Raw genomic sequence first — 21,984 nt, 5'->3', positions numbered from 1 at the left:
CCCTCTGAAAATTAATTCCGGTCAGCAGATATTTATTAAAGGCCTCAGGTGCACAGCACTGCTTCCTGCCTTCTCCCCAGGTCTTTTCAGCTCCACTCCTCTCTCCTCTCTCCCCCTCCAAAAAAAGGAGAAAGAAAAAACTTCGGAGAGGGCAACCAGAACAAACTGATGCAATGCATGTGGGGCATTAAACTAGCAACAGAACTATCAGACTGGGGGATCCAGAACACCTGGTTTCAAATCTTGACACCAGCATCTACTAACAGGAAAACTGCCTTAAGTCTCTGAGGAGCCGTTATCAGGATCTTAACCACTAATAATCCTCATTACAATAGCAGCTAACATTTCTCTAGTGCTCTGTGTGCCCGGCACTTTGCTAAGCCTTTTGTAGTTTTTATTATATTTGGCCCCCTCAACAACCCTTGGAAGTGCTATTGTTATTAACCTCATTTTACAGATGAGGAAACTGAGGCAAACAGAGGGTCAGTGACTCATGCTGGTCCCACGGCTGGTGGGCGTCTGAGGGCCGATCTGAACGCAGGTCTTCATGACCTGAACCCAGAATTCCACCTCACGGCTTGTGAGGGCCGCATTCAGGTGAGCTGCCCTCGGGATTGGTGGTGTAGCTATTGCTACAGAGTTCAGACTCCCCAGATGGCTATTCCAGTGCGGGCATCTGCAAGGAGGGCCGCGGGCAAGATGAAGAGACCGGCCTGGCAAGCTCTGGACTTAGGCTGGGCGGAGTACTCCGGGCCTGTCTGCGCTGGCCAGCCTAATGCATACGGGGTCGGGGGGGTGGTGGTGGGATGGACCAAAGGCCCATCAGGGAAGGCACAAACATCATCAAGTCAGTGTAAACCAGGGGTTTATTGGGAATTGACAAATAAATGATAGGGTTTGTCACAGATAGAATAAAATAGTGTAGACACGATACTACCGGTGTCCTAAAGCCACTATCATGGTTAGCATTCAGTCTCTTGGAAAAACCAACCACCAATTACATAATCCAAATAGACTTATTCGATCATAAAATGTAGGCTTGACAGCAGAGTGATCAGCCATCTTTTATTTTGTAAATTAGATATCTTTAATGAGATCTCTTTTAATATGTTTTATCTTTATTTTTTCTTTTTAAGAAATGTAAATAGAATTTTATTTTTCCTATTACATGTAAAGACCGTTTTCAAAATTAATTTTATAAGATTCTGAGTTCCAATTTTTTCTTCTTCCCTCTCTCCCTTTCCCCCTCTCCAAGACAGCAAGAAATTTGATTTCATCTTTATTTTTAAAAGAGTTGCATTTGGAGAATGCTTTCAGACATATTCTGAGACTTTTTTTATTTGGAAAGAAAAACTAATGTTTTTATTTCTTTATTATCGACAGTTATGTGGGATGTGACCACCCATTCTTGGTTCTTTAGGCATCTCCTCTCCTTGCACCTACCACACACATAGTCTTGCCTTATCAATAGTCATAGTGTCTAGAATTGGAAGAGAACCCAAAAGCCATTTGATTAATTCTCTTCATTTTAGATAAGAAACTGAGGTCCAGGGGAAGGGGAAGTGATTTGCTTCAGTTTGGACAGTAGTAAATGTCAAAGGTAGGAATGAATAAACCCAGGTCTTTTGGCTCCAGAGTTGGTGTTCTTTTCATTGTGCCATGTGGCTTATCCAACACTCTAAACCTCTTTTTGAACATCAGTAAGTAAACTGGAGAACATCAAGAAGAGACGAGGTTAATCAGAATAGCAAAGGACCTCAAGTTATGAGAGAGGAGGTATTGGTCAAAACAACTGGATATGTTTAACCTGGAGAAGAGTCATAAAAGCTGAATTCAAATATTTGAAGGATTTTTTGTGGAAGAGAAATCAGACTCGTGCTAATTGGCCCCAGGAGGTTGAACCAGGAGCAATGGGTGGAAATTGGAGAAATCAAAATGTAGGCATCTTGTCAGGAAACATTTTCTACTAATTAAGAATTGTCTGAAAGTGGAATGGGCTCTCTTGAGAGGAGATGGGCTCCTCTACTTTTGAAATCTTCAGAGGTTGATCAGCAGCTCTTTGGGTATGTTACAAAGAGAACTCTTTTAGTGTGTAGGTTGGACCAGCTGGCCTCAGAGTTCCATTCCAAATCTCAATTTCTGTGATTCTGTGAGATCAGTCTAGAGAAGCATCCAACTAATTACCAAAATTCAAACATTTCTAGTGGTAGAATTGGGAGTTCGTTAATAGTTTTCTTTTTAACATTTCCAATTTTACAAGTCAAGTGGATTTCCACTTTAAGAAGTGAAAATATTTTCATGAACCATTCTGTCTGTTCTTTTTACTCTCTGTTGCCATTTTCATTTCTTAAACGTGTAGGCATAGAAGCAAAGATTAAAGCAACAAATTATAAATCACTTCATTTCAAAATTCTATCTGGTGCTTAAACACTGAAACCAGTGCAAAGAACCAGTGCAATGATCACAGTCAGTTTTATCTGAAAAAACCTAAAAGTGGAATCATAAGTATCCTTATATTTAAGAAAAACACAATCTTAGAAACACCTTGAAGATTTAGTAACATAAAGTCATTTAATCTGGAGTATTTTAATTTGAGACATGTGTTTGGACTCAGTAACCACAAGGAGGCATTGAAGCGTCTCTTCTAAATGTGAAAAGCTTTTGAATTAAAAAAAAAAGTTATGCCCACAAATGTTGAATAACTTACAAACAGAAGTAGTCCAGCCTACAGATATATTTTTGCCTTTTAAGTTAGCTTTTTGATTCATGGTCTTTGAATCACCTAAAAACTAGAAGAAAATATTGCTGTCATTTTCGATGGCATTGGTAGAAGGTTGGACCATTGTGACCTACAGGCTTTTTCCTCCTGTATTATTTTCAACAGAACCAGATGAAAGAACTGAAAAATTAAAGCAAATGTATTCTCAATGGGGTTTTCCTTAGTCCTGACAAAGTAGCTGTTTTCACCTTTTAGCTTTTCAAAGGTTGAGAGTTCCTTTAGCTAAGTCCAGAAGCATATTTCTTTAGTACTTGGTATTAGTAAATCCACATACTTGACAGCAAAAGGTTTATCTGAAATCTGGTTGTCAGTTCAGAATGAATCTGGGAAGGGTTTTCAAAATGCCCTGATACAGGAGATAAATATTTTTCAAAGCCCAGTGATCCAGTGTTTGATATCTCAGTTGGTGCATACACATCCTATTATAAACATTCAGATTTAAGCATCAGAAATTTTCTGTTATGACCTGAATACTGGCAGCTTTACTGCTATTATTTAAGAAACAAAGACACCCTCCCCCGGAAATGCTGAACCTTCCTATTTCCAGAATCAGCAGCTTGATACATATTTCGAAATAATGTTTAATTTTCCAAAGAGCATGAACCTCATTCTTAAGATTGTATCATTTCTATAAGATGTGTCACAGAAAATCAAATAACATTCCTGGAAACGTATTGTGATTTGTCTTGTGACTCAATGGATTTTTTGCAATTTTTGCAAATGCTTTGACAACTACCTCTTCCCAGATTTTGACACTTTCTTTGTGATTTTTTTTAGGATATACCAAATATGTACGGGAAAATGCTGTTGATTTCCATGTGCAACAAAATTTGCAGCTGGGAAGACTGTGTGATATACTAGGTATACTAAATTTTTTCACTTGAATACAGTTTTCTAAAATGTTCATTTGGATGAATTAGTGAATGTATAATATTTTTCAAATTTAAAATGTAGCATAAGGGTTAATTCTGATTCTGACATATATCTGTAAATGAACAAGATTTTTCAATTAAAGAATAATTGCATGTTTTATTTTTAAGATGCAGGTTTCATGGTGAAATCAATTCTTGTGATGACTGCATATTTTAAAATCAGCCAGAGTCAGGAATTCAGGTTAAGGGAAAATCTTCAATCTTTATTCTTTGTGGAGGTCAAAGCTGCGACAGGATCCAGCCAGCAGTCTCTTTCCCCTTTCTCTTCTCTCCTCTGCTTCCACCCCCCAAAATCGTCATTTCCTATACAACACATTAGGACTTGCACAAAGAGTGGGTGCGGGCCATTCTTTCTCCAAGCATATATATTAATAGAGTATGATCCAATTACTATTTAGCCTCATGTGCTTGGGACCTCAGTGCATCAACTCAAGCCTCAGCCCACTACAAATTCCAATTAAAATTTTTAACCAAAAATAAACAAAAACTTCCACTATCAATTGTTTATACTTTAAATTAACTTTCATCCAGATTTGGTAGAACATTTCTCTTTTCTCTAGGCGAGGAGCTTTTTCTTCTTCAGAATCCTTCAGTGAGCTCATAATTCTCTGTTTATGTCACTGGCAGTCTATTACCTTGAAAATTAATGTAATGTACTATAATATAGCACTGTGGCTCCATTGCAGAATAAGTAGTTAAAGAAAATGGGTGATCCTTTAAAAAAAAATAACCTTTTAATTATTAGCAGGTAAAAAAAAAAAAAAAAAGATCTAATCAGGAATTGCTTAACAATGTGAATGTCAGCTTGAACAATGAGTCCCTAAAGTCAGAGTTTTGAAACCTTTTTGGGTCGTTGCATTCTTTCTAGCAGACAGTTTGGAAGAAAAGAGACAACAAGCAATTTTCAAATGAAAGATGAGGAAGATGCTTGTAATTTGTGGAGAAAAGTTGCTTTGGGTGATGTTTTCTAAAGCCCAGTGTTATGAGTTAGGTATGAAAGATAAGAAGTACAGATTATCAAGAAGGAACACTGGGTAAAATTTCTGGACCTAGGCAGAAAATTCCTTGAAAAGAAAAAATTACACCATTTCTAGTCTTTGTTATCAAGTAAGAATTGCCTTAGTTTTGTTGGTGCAATAGTTTCTCCCAAGTCCTTCTTTAAGCAAAATAATGAAGAATTTTAATTTATCAATGACCAACTTAGCTGGCTCCCTGGAATGACATACTTTACATGATTCATATATATTTCAGCATCATTATTATTTCATAAATGCCATTTGGTAACAAAAATATATCTGTTCTGGAAATTTACAGTGTCCTAAAATAATAGTATAATTGCTTTAATCTATTATCTAGGCACTAATATTGTTTTGCTGCAATACAGAATTTTTAAGACCTTAAGATTGATTTGTTAGTTCTGAGCTATTGGAACTAAAAATCTGGCTAGGTGGAACCTACCTAAATGCAATAGATAACAGATTTTGTTTTGGGGTTTTTTTTAATGGCTAATTATATCCATGATGCTCAAGTACAACCTGTTATTATTGTTTAATTGCATCCAACTCTTCATGACCCTCTTTGAAGTTTTCTAGATACTTCTTTGAAGTATCACCAAAGATACTGTGGAGTGGGTTGCCATTTCCTTCTCCATCTCATTTTACAGAGAGGAAACTGAGGCAAACAAGATTAAGTGACTTGTCCAGGGTCACACAGCTAGTAAGTATCTGAAGCCAGATTTGAACTTAGGAAGTTCTTCCTGACTCCAATCCCAATGTTCTATCCATTGCACCACCCAGCTGCCCACTTCTCAACATAGTCTGAATCACTACTATAGAATTTTTTATAAAAGATTTTCTTCACACAGGATTATGTAAAAGAGATGTTAGGCTTCCATCTTAAATAGTTCAGCCAGAAATCTTGCCTGCCATGGAGCTTCTTCTAGCTATGAGTAACCTTTGGGAGAATATAGAGTTGATTGAAGCCTTTTCTTCCTAGACAATGGTGGTATTACTGCCATTCATTCTCTTCAGAAAGAGTTCATAGATCTTCAGGGAGAGTAGATCAAAGGAAACAAAGTACTCATTCATATAAAATAAGACAGGAAAAAAAAAAAAGAAACACCAGAAAATCTGGTAAAGATCACTTTCTTCAAGACTCCCCAGTATGAAAACATCTATCTCCTCTTTGCAGTTATTTAGCTTATCTAGGTTTGATGGGGGCAGGAAAGGCACTTGGAAAATTCTATAAATGTAAGTAACACCTGTTATTCCAATATTGGCTGATGGAAGTCAGCTGGTATCTATTAGAAGCCTCCATTGTTAATGCTTTCAATTCCTGGGAAGAATAATAAGTGAGAGACTGAATGAATGTGATATTGAATATTGATTAACAAAGAAACTGTAATCTCCATCTTAACTACTTTCCAAAATTACCTAACAATGAATTTTTGAATGTTTGCAGCTTGATGGTCAGCCTTAATGGATGCCATGTGGTTGTGTAACTTGAATTGCTTTTCTAGAAGAAAGGGAAGAAAATGAAAATCACCCACATTACTTTTGTTCTGGAAATTCCTTCATTTAAAAAATGAAACAATTCATGTATTCATATGTTTTTCTTTCCTTTGAATTCTTCCTATATATTTAATTGCTTCCCCTTCTTTTATCTTTGAGAGTTTTTCAAAACATTATGGCACATTTGATTGCCCTTGACATTGCTAGTGCCATTGGTAAGATTGTAGTGGCTGTGAAAATACAAAATACAAGATTCCAAATTAAACCATTGAAGACCTAAATAAATTATTTAGTCTTTCCCAGTTTCTCATTTATGATCTTGATATGGAATTCTGGATTCTGGAATTATACAGGATTTGTCAATGAGTATCCTTTTAAACATGGAAGACTTCCTATTTTCCAGCTTTTCTTCCATTTTCCCTAGCTTTAAATCAATCAAAAAATATTTTTAAGCACCTACAATATGCCTAAGCTTATGCTAGACATTGTAGAGAATGAGAAGACATGCAAAAACATGGAATTTGCTCATAAAGTTTCTGTTGTTTTTCAAAGACTAAATTAATACATCAGAAAGAACTGCTTTGTGTGTATATATAAATATATGCATATACATATCAATGTTTATGTATGTATATAGATACACACATGTATATACAATATAAATATAAATGTTTATGTGTATGTATATACAATATACTCACATACATATAGATGTTCAGAAGGGAGTAGATGGAGATAAATGAAGGTTGGAATAGTTGGGGGTAATTCGCACAGGATATGGGGTTTCAGATGACCTATGCAGCTCAGTATGTCCACTTCTTCCTTTGACCCAGTTTTTACTGAGAAAACATTCTGACTCCATTGACTTATAATTACCTGGTTAGCCTATTCACAGCTATTACTGTCTTGCTTAAAAACAGCTGTACCATGCAGTGAGAAATCTCAGAGTTTTCAACACCATGTTGGATAGAATGTTTAATTATCATTTCTCTCTGTGTACCAAATATCTCACAATATGAGAATTTTAACCAACTTGATAGAGGAAAATATGAGATCATTCAGATTAAGACAAAGTGTCTTATAAACCAAGAATCATTACCTGTGTCATTTAAGTCACATGCCCCTTTGAAAGATATAAAGCAGAGAGATGGTTGGATCCTTGGAATAATCACTGTGATTGGAACCATCCAACTGTTTATCTGTTTATTTGGAAAAGACATTAATGTGGATTGGTCATGTCGAGTCCAGACAAAGAAAAGGAATTAGCATTACCATAACAGCTCAGTTTTATAATGTGCTAAAGTTAATGGGATGCATTCTTAAAGTAATATGTAATTCTCCCCTGAAGTGTCTGGGACTTGGAAACAAAATCCCTGCATACTATTGGAATATGTAGCTGTATAGTCCTTTACATTCCTCCTCCTGCAGGAATAACCATTTCTACTTTATTTATCATCATTCTTCATTGCTTATTCAGAGAAATGCTAAAATACCTCAATGTCTGTTAAATTGGTAAGAGTTGAAGAAAATCAATCTAAATTAACTCCTGCATAGCTTTTGAAGGTGTTCTTTATTTTAAACTACTTTGAGACAGTCAGATACCATGGTTCACAATATTATTAACCTTTTTTCCCAATAATTAACGCTATGCCCATTGTTTTTAGATGCCAACGTGGAAGTCATCTACATCTGCCCCTTTCATCCGCCTGACGAATTATTGGGTTATTATAATACATTGCTGGGTCTACAGCCAGCTGTCATAACTGGAAACCCTAAGGACATAGGTGACCCGAAGGACAGGTTCAGAATTCTCTCCCCTGAAGCTATAGACTTCTTCCCTGTGAGTTTGTCTTCTAATTACTACAGCTTCAGGGATGCAGTAAAATTAAATTGGAAATTTTATAACTTGTAACGCTTGGGTACACATCAGTGAAATATTATTGCAAGTTTAACAGCTTTACTGATTAGACTGCTAGTTAGTGTCTGGGAAATAAATATCCCAGTTTAGCTTTATAGACTTAGTTGAGGTAACCCAGCCCAGCCTATCTCTCACCCATCGTCCAATTTTGACAACTGGACTATCAGATAGATTTATAAGAACAAGGCAGTATTAATCAAAAACAAGAGCCACTTAGAAATATAGAAAATTTAATTAGCAGGAACCTCATCCACTTCATCATTGTATATAGATGGTAATAATAAGTCACAAATAGGTTCACACACTGGTGCCATTTGGTCTAAGAGCCCAGGTTACTAGCTCCCAGCTAGTATTCCACCATGCTCTTATTTAGAATTCTGAATATGTTGTCACTATTGTTCAGTCATTTCAATGAAATCCTTCTTTGTGACTCCATCCAGAGTTTTCTTGGGAAAGATAGGGGAATGGTTTGGCATTTCTTTCTCCAGATCATTTTACAAATGAGAAAACTGAGGCAAAAAGGGTTAAGTGACTTGTCCAGAGTCCCAGCTAGGAAGTATCTAAGGCCAAATTTGAACTCAGGATGATAGGTCTTCCTGATTGCAGGCCCAATACCCTATCTGTTGCATCATCTTCCTGTCCTATTGGATGTTTAGATTTTTCTAAAATTTATGGTTGCTAAAAGGTGGTTTTAAATTGGGCTGGATCAATTTAGAGTAAATCTGAACAAGAACCTTTGAAAAGCAGGCAGGAGGAATGATGATGATGATGATGATGATGATGATGATGATGATGATGATGATGATAATGATACTTAGTAATTATATTGATGGTACCTAGCAATTATATAGCACTCAAAGTACTTTACAAAAGTTATTTCATTTGATTCTTGAAATAGTCCTACAAGGTAGGTACTATTTATTATCCCCATTTTACAAGTGGAAAAACTGATGCAGGTAGTGATTCCGTGACTTTCCCAAGACCACATAGGGTTTAAAGCCTTTTTTTGCATTCAAGTCTTCCTGACCCCAGCTCTAGTGTTCTACGTACTGAGTGACTTAGCTGGCATAAGGAAGAACAGTTTTGAGGGTACCCTAATAGTTCAGAAAAGTTCTCAAGATTCTGTTTTCCAAGTAGTACTCCACAAATTCTCCATGTAAAAGAAATAAGGATAATATTAGCTTATAGGTCTAAAGTGCCTTAAGATTTACAAAATGTTCTTTATGCAACAACCTTGTAAGGGTACAGGAGTCTAAACACTGTTACCTCCGTTTTACATTTAAGGAAATTGAGACTCAGAGAGCTTAACTGGGTTTCCCAGAAACATGTTGCCACTAAGTGTTTAAGCTGGGACTTGAGTTCTGCAGGTCTTCAGGTTACAAGTCCAATGAGAATTGTATAAATTTTTTGTAAAGCATTTTTTTCTTTAAATATCTTAAATTTGTTTTCTAATGGTAAAAGAGTCCTTCCCCATTTGCTTCTGCAAGTCCAGTCTACCAACACTGACTTTTTTTATCTACTAGTGAATCTTCCCTCCTCCTCATATACTACAGAGGAATCACCAAATACTTTGAAATATAATAAATCCATTTCCTTTTTCAGTTATATTATTCCTGCTTTAGGACTTTGCCAAAAAGTCTGGATTTGGAGAATTGGGGGAAGGGATCAATGTGTATTGTGATCTTTCACAATAAGTAAGCTTTCATTAGCTTCCAACAAGTTGCATCCATCTTTCAGAATCAGGCTCCTATGGATAGCAGATATCTAATATACCACAAGATGCTTTGTTCTGATGTAGACAGGAGACTGAGGTGACGGGAAAGGAAGAAAACAAGGACAAGGTCAAGAGTGTCACCAGTCCTTCCTTGTATTCCTGGGGACCATTTGTTCATTACCAGTTTATCTTTTGCTCTCTGCTTAAATCTATTTCCCCAAGTTTATTATGTGGAAATTTGGGAGTTACTAAAGTATTAGATTAGGGAGAGAATTATACTCATCAATGCTTCAGTGCCTAGTAGTTCAATTAATTCTTTTTAATAAATCAAATATAACAAGTATTTATTGAGTATTTACTTTGTGGCAGATATTATGCTGAGTGCTGAAAGATACAATTCAAAAGTGTACAATTCCTGCCCTCAAGTAGCTCATATGAGGGGGAAGGAAACTGTTAGGGATGATAGAAAGGGGATGAGCAGGCATTAGGCAGGAGCCTTGATGTCAGCGGTGGTTCCACCATCATGACCACTTAATAATGATAATGAAAAAAATGCTTCCTCTTCAGCAGGAAGAAGGAAGTATAGGATCAGTTACTTATCAGTTGATAGCATCAAGGCTCTTCCCCCCAAGGTGCTAGGTGGTAATGGAGGCTGGAGTGAAACATGGTGTTGGAATTGCAACCTCCTGAGAGGCCTGGGCAAGAGGGCCTGTCCATAGAGGGCGGGATTTAAAGTTCAATGACCCTGGTTCAAGACTTACTTCTGAACATGCTAACTATGAGAACAACAGCAAGTCACCTAATTTCTCATTGCCCTCAGGGAACTGTCTTAGAAGGCAATAAATTGCAGATGAATTTCCATTCTACATTGGTAGAAGATATTTCTATAGCAGTAGCTCTTATGTCAATTAAGTCATAGGTTCAGTGTCTTTATGACCACTCCCTTTTGCCCCCCAGGTATAAACATGGAGTAAGATGTTATGGGAAAAATTTTTTTAAAGTGGGTGTATGTGTCTGTGTGCAAAAGGATTTTAGTGGCTTGCCTAAGGTCACACAGCTAGTAAGTGATGAGTGTCTGAGGCTGGATTAAACTCAGATCCTCCTGACTTCAGGGCAGGTGTTTTATCCACTGGGCCATCTAGTTGTCCTCCACCCCACCCCCCCAAGAAAAAAATCATTGTCCAAGAATCAGAAGACTCTTCCCATCTTTACCTCCTCCCACCTCTTTTTCAGGGACATAAACCAAAAATTTTTTTTGCTACATGTGAAGGAAAAGATAATACACTACCCTGTGATTACTGTGATTTTCTGCCTAGGCCAAAGCTCCCATTGATGACCATCACTCCCTAATTCCTCACACACATCCAAATCCCTCCAGTGTATGTCTCCCATTCTTCCCTACCCTTCTTCTGGAACTAATATTGATGAGGTTTAGGTTTGGGAACCAAATGATGAGGTCCAGATTTAGGGAACCAAAACAAGATTAGGGTTCCTGGTGGTCAGGGAGTTAAATGATAAGGTCTAGTGGCAGGTTCAGGGTTCAGGGAACCAAATGGAGAGGTTTGGCTCCCCTGCACCCCTTGGGATTCAGTGCAAGGGTAGGGAGTTTTGGGGAAACCCCTCTTGGTGGTGTAGAGATTCTCTGTAAAGGAATTCACAGACCCATAAAGGTTAGACTGAAGAAAAAGGTTTATTATAGGCATTGGGAAGTAAAGAGTTCCTGACAGAAAGGCATGAAGTCTTGTTAGGGAAATAGGTGAGGGGATAAAGAGAGGGTAGCACCAGAAGAGAGTATCATCCAGTGGGCAGAGGTTTCCTTGGCATGGCATGGCATGTTAGAACCTCTGCAAAGAGTTGTTCCAAGTTGCAGTTTTTATAAGCCTTGGCTACAAGCTGGGGTTTGCTCTTGATGGGGCTAGTGGGTGGAGTTCCAAGTTGGCTCTTTTTACCTACAAGCTGGATTTCAGCTTGAGCTAGAATTGGAAAAATCTTATAATTGAATGAGTGTTTTTCCATTTCAACAGGATTGATATCTCCAACTCTGAACTCAACCAGCCCCACCTAAGTTATAGAATGAAGCTGTTTGTCCTCGGATGGAGTCCCCACAGACACAGGGTTCAAGGAGAATCTCTCCTTTAAGGAGTTTTAGGGCTTGGGGATCCCTTCAGTATTACTCACAAACTACCCTGAAGTTTAATAGATGCCCTCTTTGAAAATTCTTTTGTATATATTTTGTATTGACCTGAATGAGTACATATTGTTCCCCTAGATAGAATGGAACCCCATTGAGGGTAGGAACTGTTTTATTTTATCTTTCTATTCCCAGCATAGTGCTAAGCACTTAGTGGGTGCTTAATAAATTCCTACTGGGAATCAAACCTAGATTCCATCTTTAGTTCTGACATTAATTCATTGAGTTACCATGATTGAGTCACTTCACTGAAAGTAACCTCCTTCTTCATTTATAAACTTCTGGTGGCCATTACAATGACTACATTTCAAAAAGTCCTTTTTAGCTCCAACTTCTTTGGATGTCTATCTAAGGAATGCTATGCTGTAAACCCTGTCTTTGATGTCTGCTCAGCTGGTGGTCTTGAGCAATGGACATTTTAATGGATCTTGGGTGATACTCACTGGTGCAACAGAATTATATTTTGTGTCTACATCTTTTTGAATGGAAGTATTGCAAATGATCATTTTAAAAAATATCTGACCCTTCATGGCACCATACCATTGGTAGAGAGCTGGCATCAAAGTTGAGAGCACCGGGATTCAAAGTCTCTTCTGACACATTCACTGGCTCTATGACCCTGGACAAAATCATTTAAGTTTTACATATTCTGGGCAGCTAAGACTCTTAAGTTACAGAGATATTAACTTGTATTAGTAGATCAAGTCTGCTAACTCTGGGAGTTCTCCATACTGATGAAATCACAGTTCCAGTCCTTTTCCCTCTTCCTATTCTAATTTAGATTATCTGAGCAACTAATCTATTTACATGCAATTGACCTTTAAAAAAAAATCTTCTCTTTGTGTTCAATTATTGCTTTTTAACCTTCTAAATAGAGACATGCAATTGTGACAATGCTGATTTTTAGTAGCTTAAAAAGCAACTCTCCCCTTAAAAAAAAAAGCCAAAATAAAATACTGTTCCAAAAGAAAATAAGACATTGAATGGAATGCCAAAATGTTTTTTAAGTCTGCCCAAGAGATAACACAAAGTTGAATCTATAATGACAAAATGCACTATTGTATCACGTCAATATTTTTGAGTCATTAATCTTTTAAGGAAGTGATAAATAAGCAATTAAATGATACCCGACTTATCAGAAAAAGAAAAAAAAATCAAGGACGAACATTTTCTGTGACACTCTAATGCTGACACAATTCTGCAAAGGTATTTTAGGTTTGGGACATTTGTATTAGTCCAAAGTAAAAAAGCCTTGTAGTCCATTGTAGCACTGGTCCATTGTAGAGAGCACAATTGTTTGTCTCTATATGTCCAGATAAGATCTGTTGGCAGTAACCTACATTCCTTCCTTTCCCTGACAGAGGTTCAGGAACAGGGTCTATATATTTTATTCTTCATTCATTTGTTCAATAAGCACTTATTAAATATCTACTATTTATAAAGCATTATGTAGGTATTTTGTTCAGTCTTTTTTCAGTTATGTCCAATTCTTCAAACCTATTTAGGGTTTTCTTGGCAGATTTACTAGAGTAGTTTGCCATTTCCTTCTCCAGCTCATTTGACAAATGAAGAAACTGAGGCAAATGGGGTAAAGTGACTAGCTCAGGGTCATTCAGCTACTAAGCATGTGAGGTCAGATTTAAACTCAGGGAGATGAGACTTCCTGATTGCAGGCCCAGCACTTATTGCACTGCACCATCCACCTGCCTGCCCCATTATGGAATAGATAGAAAAATACTTAAGATTTTTACCTTTAAACATTATGTAGTAAAAAAAAAATGTTATGTCCATAAATAAAGATAATTCCAGCTAGAGTATATAAAGTACCACAAGAGAAAGACAAAGTGCTCAGTAGGGACAGAAAAAAGATGATGATTTCCATACAGAAAGGTAGTTTGGGATTCATAAAACACAGAACTTTAAAAGGAAAAAATTCCACATGGAATTCTGTTCTTCCTTTTGCCATTTGTTGGATTATCTCCCCCAAACACTTTAGACCACAAGTATCTAACACAGCCTGTGGGCCACATGTGGCTCACAAAACTCCCAAGTGCGGCCCAAAATAAATTAAAATATTATTGTAAAATATTTAACAAAATGAATAAAAACACAATAAAACATAGATAATATTAATATATATTTTTCAAAGTTAACATGTGGCTAGCAGGGATGGTTTGGTGGCCCCATTTCTATTTGAGTTTAAGATCACTGCTCTAGACTTTCTATTTCTTTATTGATAAAATGGAGAGAATGATGATTTTACAAAGCTAAAATAGTACTAGAAAAGTGCTATTCTTGGAATATTTCTGTGAGCATCTCAGATAAATCAAGCATCTGTAGCTACCAACAATGGGTCTCCAATAGTCTTATGCTCCACCTCATTGAGAAAGGAAGCAAAGCAACCCATAAAATGGGAAGGTTTAAAATATAGTCAATCAGACTGAAAAATCCAAAATTATCCAGAAGTAGCATTTAGTTCCTTACAGATTCAACAAGTGAAACTTTTAAGATTTCATTTTTTAAAAGAATTTATTTTTAATTAACAAAAATTGATTTTGCTTCTTTCCTACTTCTTCCTCCTCATCACCTTCACTACAGAGGAAATGAAAGAAAGAGAAAACTAACAGTAGGAAGCCAAGAGATAACACAAGTTGAACAAGGGTTTCCTAAGATTGCTTTCTCAGAAACATTTTTTAAAGTTAATTTTTATATAGTGTTTTAAGATTTGCAAAACCCTTTACAAATATCATTTCATGTTATCCTTATAACAGGTAGCTAGATGGCATAGTGGATAGAGCACTAGGTCTAGATTCAGGAAGACCTGAGTTCAAATACAGCCTCAGACACTTACTATCTGTGTGACCCTGGACAAATCATTTAATCTTGTTTACCTCAGTTTCCCCATCTGTAAAATGAGCTGGAAAAAGAAATAGCAAACCACTCCAATATCTTTGTCAAGAAAAACCCAAATATTGAACACAAAGAGACAGGCAGGACTAAAACAACTGAACAACATCTTCGTAATAACCTTAGAAGGAAGCTTCCTTTTACCTCTGTTTTACAAAGTAGTACATAGATGATGACCCCCAAATGGCATTACTCTCCATTCTTTCATATCTTATTTCTCCAGGAGGTAAGGTGGTATAATGGAATGAGAGAGTTTTGGTGATCAAGATTAATGTTCTAGTCTTAACTCTGTTGTGGACTGGCTTTAATGAACAAGTCCTTCCACTAGCCCAGATTTAAAGTTTCTCATATGTATAATTAATTAAGAATCCAGAATAGATGAACTCTAAGGTCCTTTTCAGAGCTATGAAAAAGATTTATCTCCAAAACCTCTAATGGCTCCTCATCTATTGTAGATGATTACTGATATTTTTCTAGGATTGGGTTAGAAATAAAATAGACCCACAAGTTTAATTTATATTGGATTACTTACTATCTGGGGGTGAGGGGTGAAGGATGGGAAGGAGAAAAATTTGGAACACAAAGTTTTACAGAGGTGAATGTTGAAAACTATCTTTGCATATATTTTAAAAATAAAAAATTATTATTAAAAATAAAGAAATAGAATAGATCAATGTCTCAACAAGATGGTTGAACAGTAAGCTTTGGGACTATGTAGTTTCTTGATCATAATCATCCATCAGTTCAGGGCCTAAAGTGACATGAGGGATCAGCCAGTCCAACTCCTTCATCTACATATGAGGGAAATGATGTTTTAAAAAGTCAAATGATTTGCCCAAGATCATACAGTTGATCAAGTGGAAGGAAAGGGATTCAAATCCAGGACCTCGAAACCTGAATCCATTTTCCATATTATGTTGCTATCCCAGTGGAGGTCCTATGAGACCTAGTCTAGCTTTAGGGTCCCATGATTCCATATGTGATCATAGTTGTAGGATTCCAAGATTCCATAGATTCTACATGTTATATTAGTTGTATGACATTTGAATATTGCAATTTAATTAATTTTCAATGATGCAGTTAATAGTAAGTTATCAAGGTACTTTTCAAAGATGTTAAAAATTACTCATAGTTGGTCATCCCCAAATAGCATTATTCCCTATCCAGGTCTTTGGATTTTCTGTTTCTAGGGAGGCAGTTAAGGGGTGCAGGCTAGATCTAGAGCTGGAATCAGGAAGACTTGAGTTCAAGTCCAGTCTTATACACTTACTAATAGTGTCACCCCTCACTTACCTCCTGTTTGCCTCAAACTCTTTAACTCTAAAATGGAGATAATTACATCTACTTCCCAGAATTGTGGTGAGGATCAAATAAGGTAAAGTCTGTATTTAACACAATGCCTGGCAAATAGTCTTCTCTATATAAATGCTTATTTCCTTCTCTCACCTACTAGAAAGATAGGAACCCCTTTGGCAATCTAGTGAAGCCTTTGTATCTCTACTTAGAACAATATTTTTAAATAATTAAAGGAAATACCTAATTCCATTTAGAGATTATTGGAGGCTGGGGTTGGAATTGAATTTATAAATCTTCCCATCTAAGTTCATAGAACCCCTAAAATTTAACCATGGCTTACTAAGGAGTCATCCATGAAAGCCACTTAAGAACCCCTACTATAGAGGGTGTAAAATATTACCTAGGATCTTACAAGGAAGTCATATGAATTACTAAATTCATATGTCTCATTGTCAAAAACAAATATGAAAAGGAGTTTTCCATTTGAAAATGAATTTGATGCCTGTTGGAAAATCCAGATTGTTTTCCCTCCTCAAATCATCTGCAGAGAAAAGGACTTGATCCATGATAACTATAGCAAAAAAGCATATTCCATGAAATTGGGCTCTCTAGTGAATGAGGGAGGGGGAGGGGATACTCCAAGTGCCTTCTTTCTGAAAAACCATTTAAAGAGTGCTTCATTTTGTACATAGTATGGTGAGATATATTCTTTCCTATTGGGCTTTTTTCTTCATTTTTTGGTATTGATTTTCCAGGCACTTTAGTGTTAAACCATGCCAGAAGTGTTGCTGAGATGAATCACTATTATCCAAAGGCCGCCAGCCTCTTTTCCAACTGACAGAAGGATAATTCCACGTGGATCAAATAAATACAGATGTGTAGTAATTAGTTCTATTCCCAGTGAGCCCATTCCCAACACACTAAAGATGTGAACGATTATGGAGCCTCACCCCAACAGCTTTTATCAATTTAAACTGCTAAACTACAGGATAGGTCATAACCCAGCCTGCTATTAATAATGTATTTATTGTGTGCAACATTATAAATTAGGGGCATGGAATAGGAAGAACACCTTTTAACAAGAATAATGTTATCTTTCCACAGGGACATTGTATGTGCCTGGCCAGTCATCTCAAGTACAGTCCCCAGACAATCAAAAGAATAAAAAATCTCATCCAAGGAAAGGATGCATACATTGTTGGCGGGCTCATCCACAAAGATGATTTAGCTGTGGCCGACATGTTGAATGTGCCTATTCTAGGCTCAGAGCCCGAAGTGGCCCAGCTCTATAGTACTAAGTCTGGAAGTAAACGGATCTTTGCCAGTGCCCATGTACCAGTTCCTCCTGGAGTTTATGATGTCTACAATTACCCACAGGTAAGCAGCAGAAGGAAGGGATGGGTTCATAGGCCTCTGAAAATCCTGCAGATCCTTTAGGCTTTAATGGCACTCTCTATTCCTTGATATGTCTGTCATCCAGCCCCTGCTTAAGAAATACCAATGATGGAAGGCTCACTACTCCTATGGATCAGAGCATTCCTTTTTGGGCAGCCCTGATGGAATTTTATTCTCTATATTGAGGTGAAATCTACCTTCCTCTAATTTCCTTTTGTTGTCCCTGCCTTTGCCCCATAGGACAAAGCCAAATCGTCTTTGACAGGGTGACCATTCAGATATCTGAAGAGAGGCAACTCACCCTTTTCCCGGTTTTCTCTTCATCAGACCCAGCTTCTTTATCTGATCATAGTATTGCATGTTCTTGAGCCTTCTCACTTTTCTGGTCACCCCTAAAGTGCCATGTCTAGACCTGGACACAATACTCCAGCTTTGGTCCAATTAAGATAAAGTACATTATGGACCCTCCAGACAACACTAGAGACACTATCCGTTTCCTCATAAGGACAAAACACATCTTAGCTCCTTTGGTTAATCATGCTGCTGATTCATTCAAAGTCAAGTCATTTAGAACCTGATTCCTTTAAAATTGGGCAGGGGAGGGAAGAGGGAAATTTCCACATGAATTGCTTTCCAAATGCTCATGTTTTGCTTCATGCATGTGGCTATGCTGTTGATTTTATGAACTGAATTATTGAAATTTAACTTTAAGAACTGGTTCTGCTTTAGTTTCTATATGGTTTTCCCCTGAAATGATCACTTGTCTTTATAATAAAGGAAAGGTAAAGAGTAAATAACTGTCAGTTCATCATTCTGTGTTTGTTAAGAAGAATTCTTACAAAGAATTATTACAAAGAATAATTCACAATCTCTATTAGTCACAGCTCATAGCCATATGTATATCCATATCTCAGGTCTCTATCTACCTGGACATGTCCCAAGACTAGAAATCTCCACAAAATCATAGAATGTTATAACTGGAAGGAACCTGGGAGATCATTCATTCATTAAATCTTAGGATTTAGATTTGCAGGGGAGCTTAGTGAGTGTCTACTCTAACCCTCTTTTTTACATATAAAGAAACTGAACCCCAAGAGGCTAAATGATTCACCCCTTATTACTTGTGAAGGCATTGAAAGCCCCTGTTATAATACAGATGTTGACTGGGAAGAGGGATGCATTAATCAGTTATCAGCCATTGATGGCTTCTTAATTCATGTTAGTTCATATTGGCTGATCAGTCATTTAACAAGGCCTTGAGAGAATGAGATAGGTAAACTTTGGACAAGATCTGAGCAAGGTCCAGAGTAGGGGGTTGGTACCTGGACATTGAGAGTATGGTAGGGTCCTACAGTGTCCTAATGGGAAACCAAAGCAGCTCATAGAATGAGGCAATTTGCTGGAACCTATACTCAGGGAGTATCTTCCTGGATTTATCAACTTAGTATCCTCTGCCAAAAAGCTTCTAGGGCCTCACATTGAGTCTTATGTCAAATTGTACTTTTCAGAGGCTAGCGTACAAATCTGTTTACAGATTTAATAAGGTCTATCGTTTCATTTATTTATTTGTTTTGTTTATTTAATTTATATATATAATTTATATATTTTAATATATATTAATTTTATCTTAAAATTAATATATATTATATAGCATATAAAATAATTTATTTATTTAAAGTCTTTGGGGTTCACTGAGTATTTAGAGAGTGCTCTATAAGCTGAGGCAGAAAGTTACTCTTGAAGAATAAAAGAGGGGCAGCTAGATGGTGCAGTTGATAGAGTACCATCACTGAAGTGTAATGTCCAGACTAGCTTTCTGAAGGATCTCTGGAAAGGCCTTGGTCTTAGTGGAGAAGTGATGAAGGCAGGAGAGCCACCATGAGGATGGTCAGGGATAGAGTCTAGAGTCTGGAGTCTGAGACTGAGCTCGAGCACACACTCACTGGAGTCTGCTTTTTTCAAGTCCTCTCAACCTTTAAATACTTTAGTACGATTACATCACTACAGCACACTGAGCATGTGCCAACTATAGAACCATTACATCAGCATATCACACTAAATACTAAGTATCTGTGAACTAGAGAACCATTTTCTCATCAATCACACTGAGTAAACACCTTGTTGTAACTATCCTTTTTTCAAGTATACTTTTCAGAGTTCTGGCCCTCTACACTGAAGTCAGGAGGATCTAAGTTCAAATCTGGCCTCAGATATTTAACACTTCCTGGCTGTGACCTTGGACAAGTCACTTAACCCCAATTGCTTCAGGGGAAAAAAAAGAAGGGAAGAATCCCAGAAATCTATATCATAGCCAAAGTTCAATGGAAGATTCTGTGGGAATGGTTGTCTCAACACGATATTACTAATCCTTCACAGGAATTAGGGCACAATAAGAAATAAAGTGCTTCCTAGAAGGGACTTGGCTTCAGGTAAGTGAAACAAATCAAAATCTCAGGTGATACAAAGATCACTGGACAAGTTCTACTATTTAATTTTCAGATCTTCAACAACTGCATGCTCTTTGGGAGCACTGCCTTCATCTTTTTTTTATGAAAAACTTGAACCTTTATTCTGAAATATTCTAGAACATTCTGGTCATATGTTAAGCGATCTCTTTGGATGTTATTTCTAAAACACTGTAGTAATAAAAAGTCAGATTAGAATAGAGTACTATTTTCCTTCTTGGGAAAACTTTATTCATCTCACCAAGATAAAAGTCCTCATTTGAGGATTTGAAAATGGAAAGCATATTGCAGCAAAAGATCCACCCAATCCATTTGGGGTACCAGTTTTCTAATCTGTAGATGGTGTTGAATTGATGACACTGGCCTTTCACTGATGGGCCTCAGAAGCGTGAAGCTGCCAAAAAGAGCTGAGACTATTTTAACTTGGGTTGATAAATATTGCTAACAGCTGGATTTGTGCCGAAGATGTCTTTTCCCATTCTCTCCTTTGCAAGTAGAAAATGAATGGGCAACAAAACAGATATATCACATCTTTCAAGCAGAGAGAATCAAACAACAGATGATAGATGTTTGAAAAGAGCACAAAGTCATTTGGTTTATGATTAACTAATTTATTTATAAAAAGCTGTATAACACAGACACAGTGGCATAGAATTTCCTCTTTTGATCCTTGAAACAACGATGAAAGTTCTTTTTCTGGCATATGCACTGTATGAAATATTGACAGCTTTGGTTAAATAATCAAAAATGGCGATGGTATTTTAAAGCACTGTTCAATTTTCACTTAAAGATAGCACATAATTCTTTCTAGTGGTGTAGCCTTTACAATACTATTGATCCTTTTCATTACTGTAGGGGAGTCATCAACAGAAACCCATTTATAGGATTCTCAGAAGCAACAAATAATAGGATTTGGAGCAAACACATAATAATTCTGTGTGTGGTCGAAGTCCCAACTATACACTTTAAAAGATGGTTATGTCAGATCACCTTCCTCAACAATGAAACACAAGAATTTTCATCAGATTTTAAAGATTTTAAGGCTTATTCTGCACCTAAGAGTCTGATTAGAAGACATCAAAATACAATTGAATATAGAATGTCTTTAATAACACTATAACCACAGAGGAGGGACAGAAACATTTTGGAAAGGAACATTTATAAGCCTAACTATGCTATGCTTATGGCCATATGATGTGTAATTTTATTGTTTAAATATCCATATTTACCACCAACCTATCTAGATAGTGACTAAATGGATAGCTAGGGAGTAAAATCTGTTTTGATCTTCTTCAAATGCATCAAGAATACAACGTGGCTGCCAGGACAGTAGGGAACCCCAGGAGATCCACTGGAACATCACCTCCACGTTTAGTATGACAAACTGAAGAAGCTTTACAGGCCAGAACTAGCCCAAGAAAACAATTCTTACTTTTGCTCAGAATAATTTTAATAATATTGTCTCTGACCAACAGCCATTCAAGAAGGAATTACAAATATGTTCCCCAGGGCAGTCCTGGGAAGGAAGGACAAAATGAAAATCAAAGTCAGAAGAGAGTTCTTAGAAAGAAAACAGGAAGAAGATAAACCTGCATCAGTGTGAACAAAGAAAGTCAAATTCAGTTTGTATTCAAGGAAATTTACAGGCATAGGAGCAGAAGTTGCTCACAGAGAGTCACTAGTCCCTTGCTATTTGTGACTGTTGCTGCCCCTGCCTTCTTGGTGTCTGTGCTCCTTTAAATCCAGGGCATGTTCACATATGGTGATGGATTTTAGTATAACTCTATAACAGAGGGTATTTGTGTGTAATGTTTTAAAGACTGAGGGGTCAGCTAATCCAAAGAGGGTTTTTTGATATTTTTAAATATAAAACTAAT

At 36.9% G+C, this 21,984-nt stretch overlaps 1 protein-coding gene across 3 annotated transcripts in view; it reads left to right on the top strand.

The window, feature by feature from the left end:
- Positions 1 to 21,984, top strand: part of IQCH (IQ motif containing H) — a 289,727-nt gene that overhangs the window by 164,771 nt on the left and 102,972 nt on the right. For all 3 annotated transcript variants that reach the window (XM_031955329.1, XM_031955330.1, XM_031955331.1), the window contains 3 exons: positions 3,557 to 3,640; positions 7,886 to 8,061; positions 17,352 to 17,624. In XM_031955329.1, the coding sequence (XP_031811189.1) occupies positions 3,557 to 3,640; positions 7,886 to 8,061; positions 17,352 to 17,624 (533 nt within the window). The remainder of the gene's footprint in view (positions 1 to 3,556; positions 3,641 to 7,885; positions 8,062 to 17,351; positions 17,625 to 21,984) is intronic.

Source organism: Sarcophilus harrisii, chromosome 2 (genome assembly GCF_902635505.1).
Source record: "Sarcophilus harrisii chromosome 2, mSarHar1.11, whole genome shotgun sequence".
Taxonomy (NCBI): domain Eukaryota; kingdom Metazoa; phylum Chordata; class Mammalia; order Dasyuromorphia; family Dasyuridae; genus Sarcophilus; species Sarcophilus harrisii.
The sequence above is the reverse complement of the archived record's forward strand: the minus strand, read 5'-3'. Positions and strand labels throughout refer to the sequence as shown.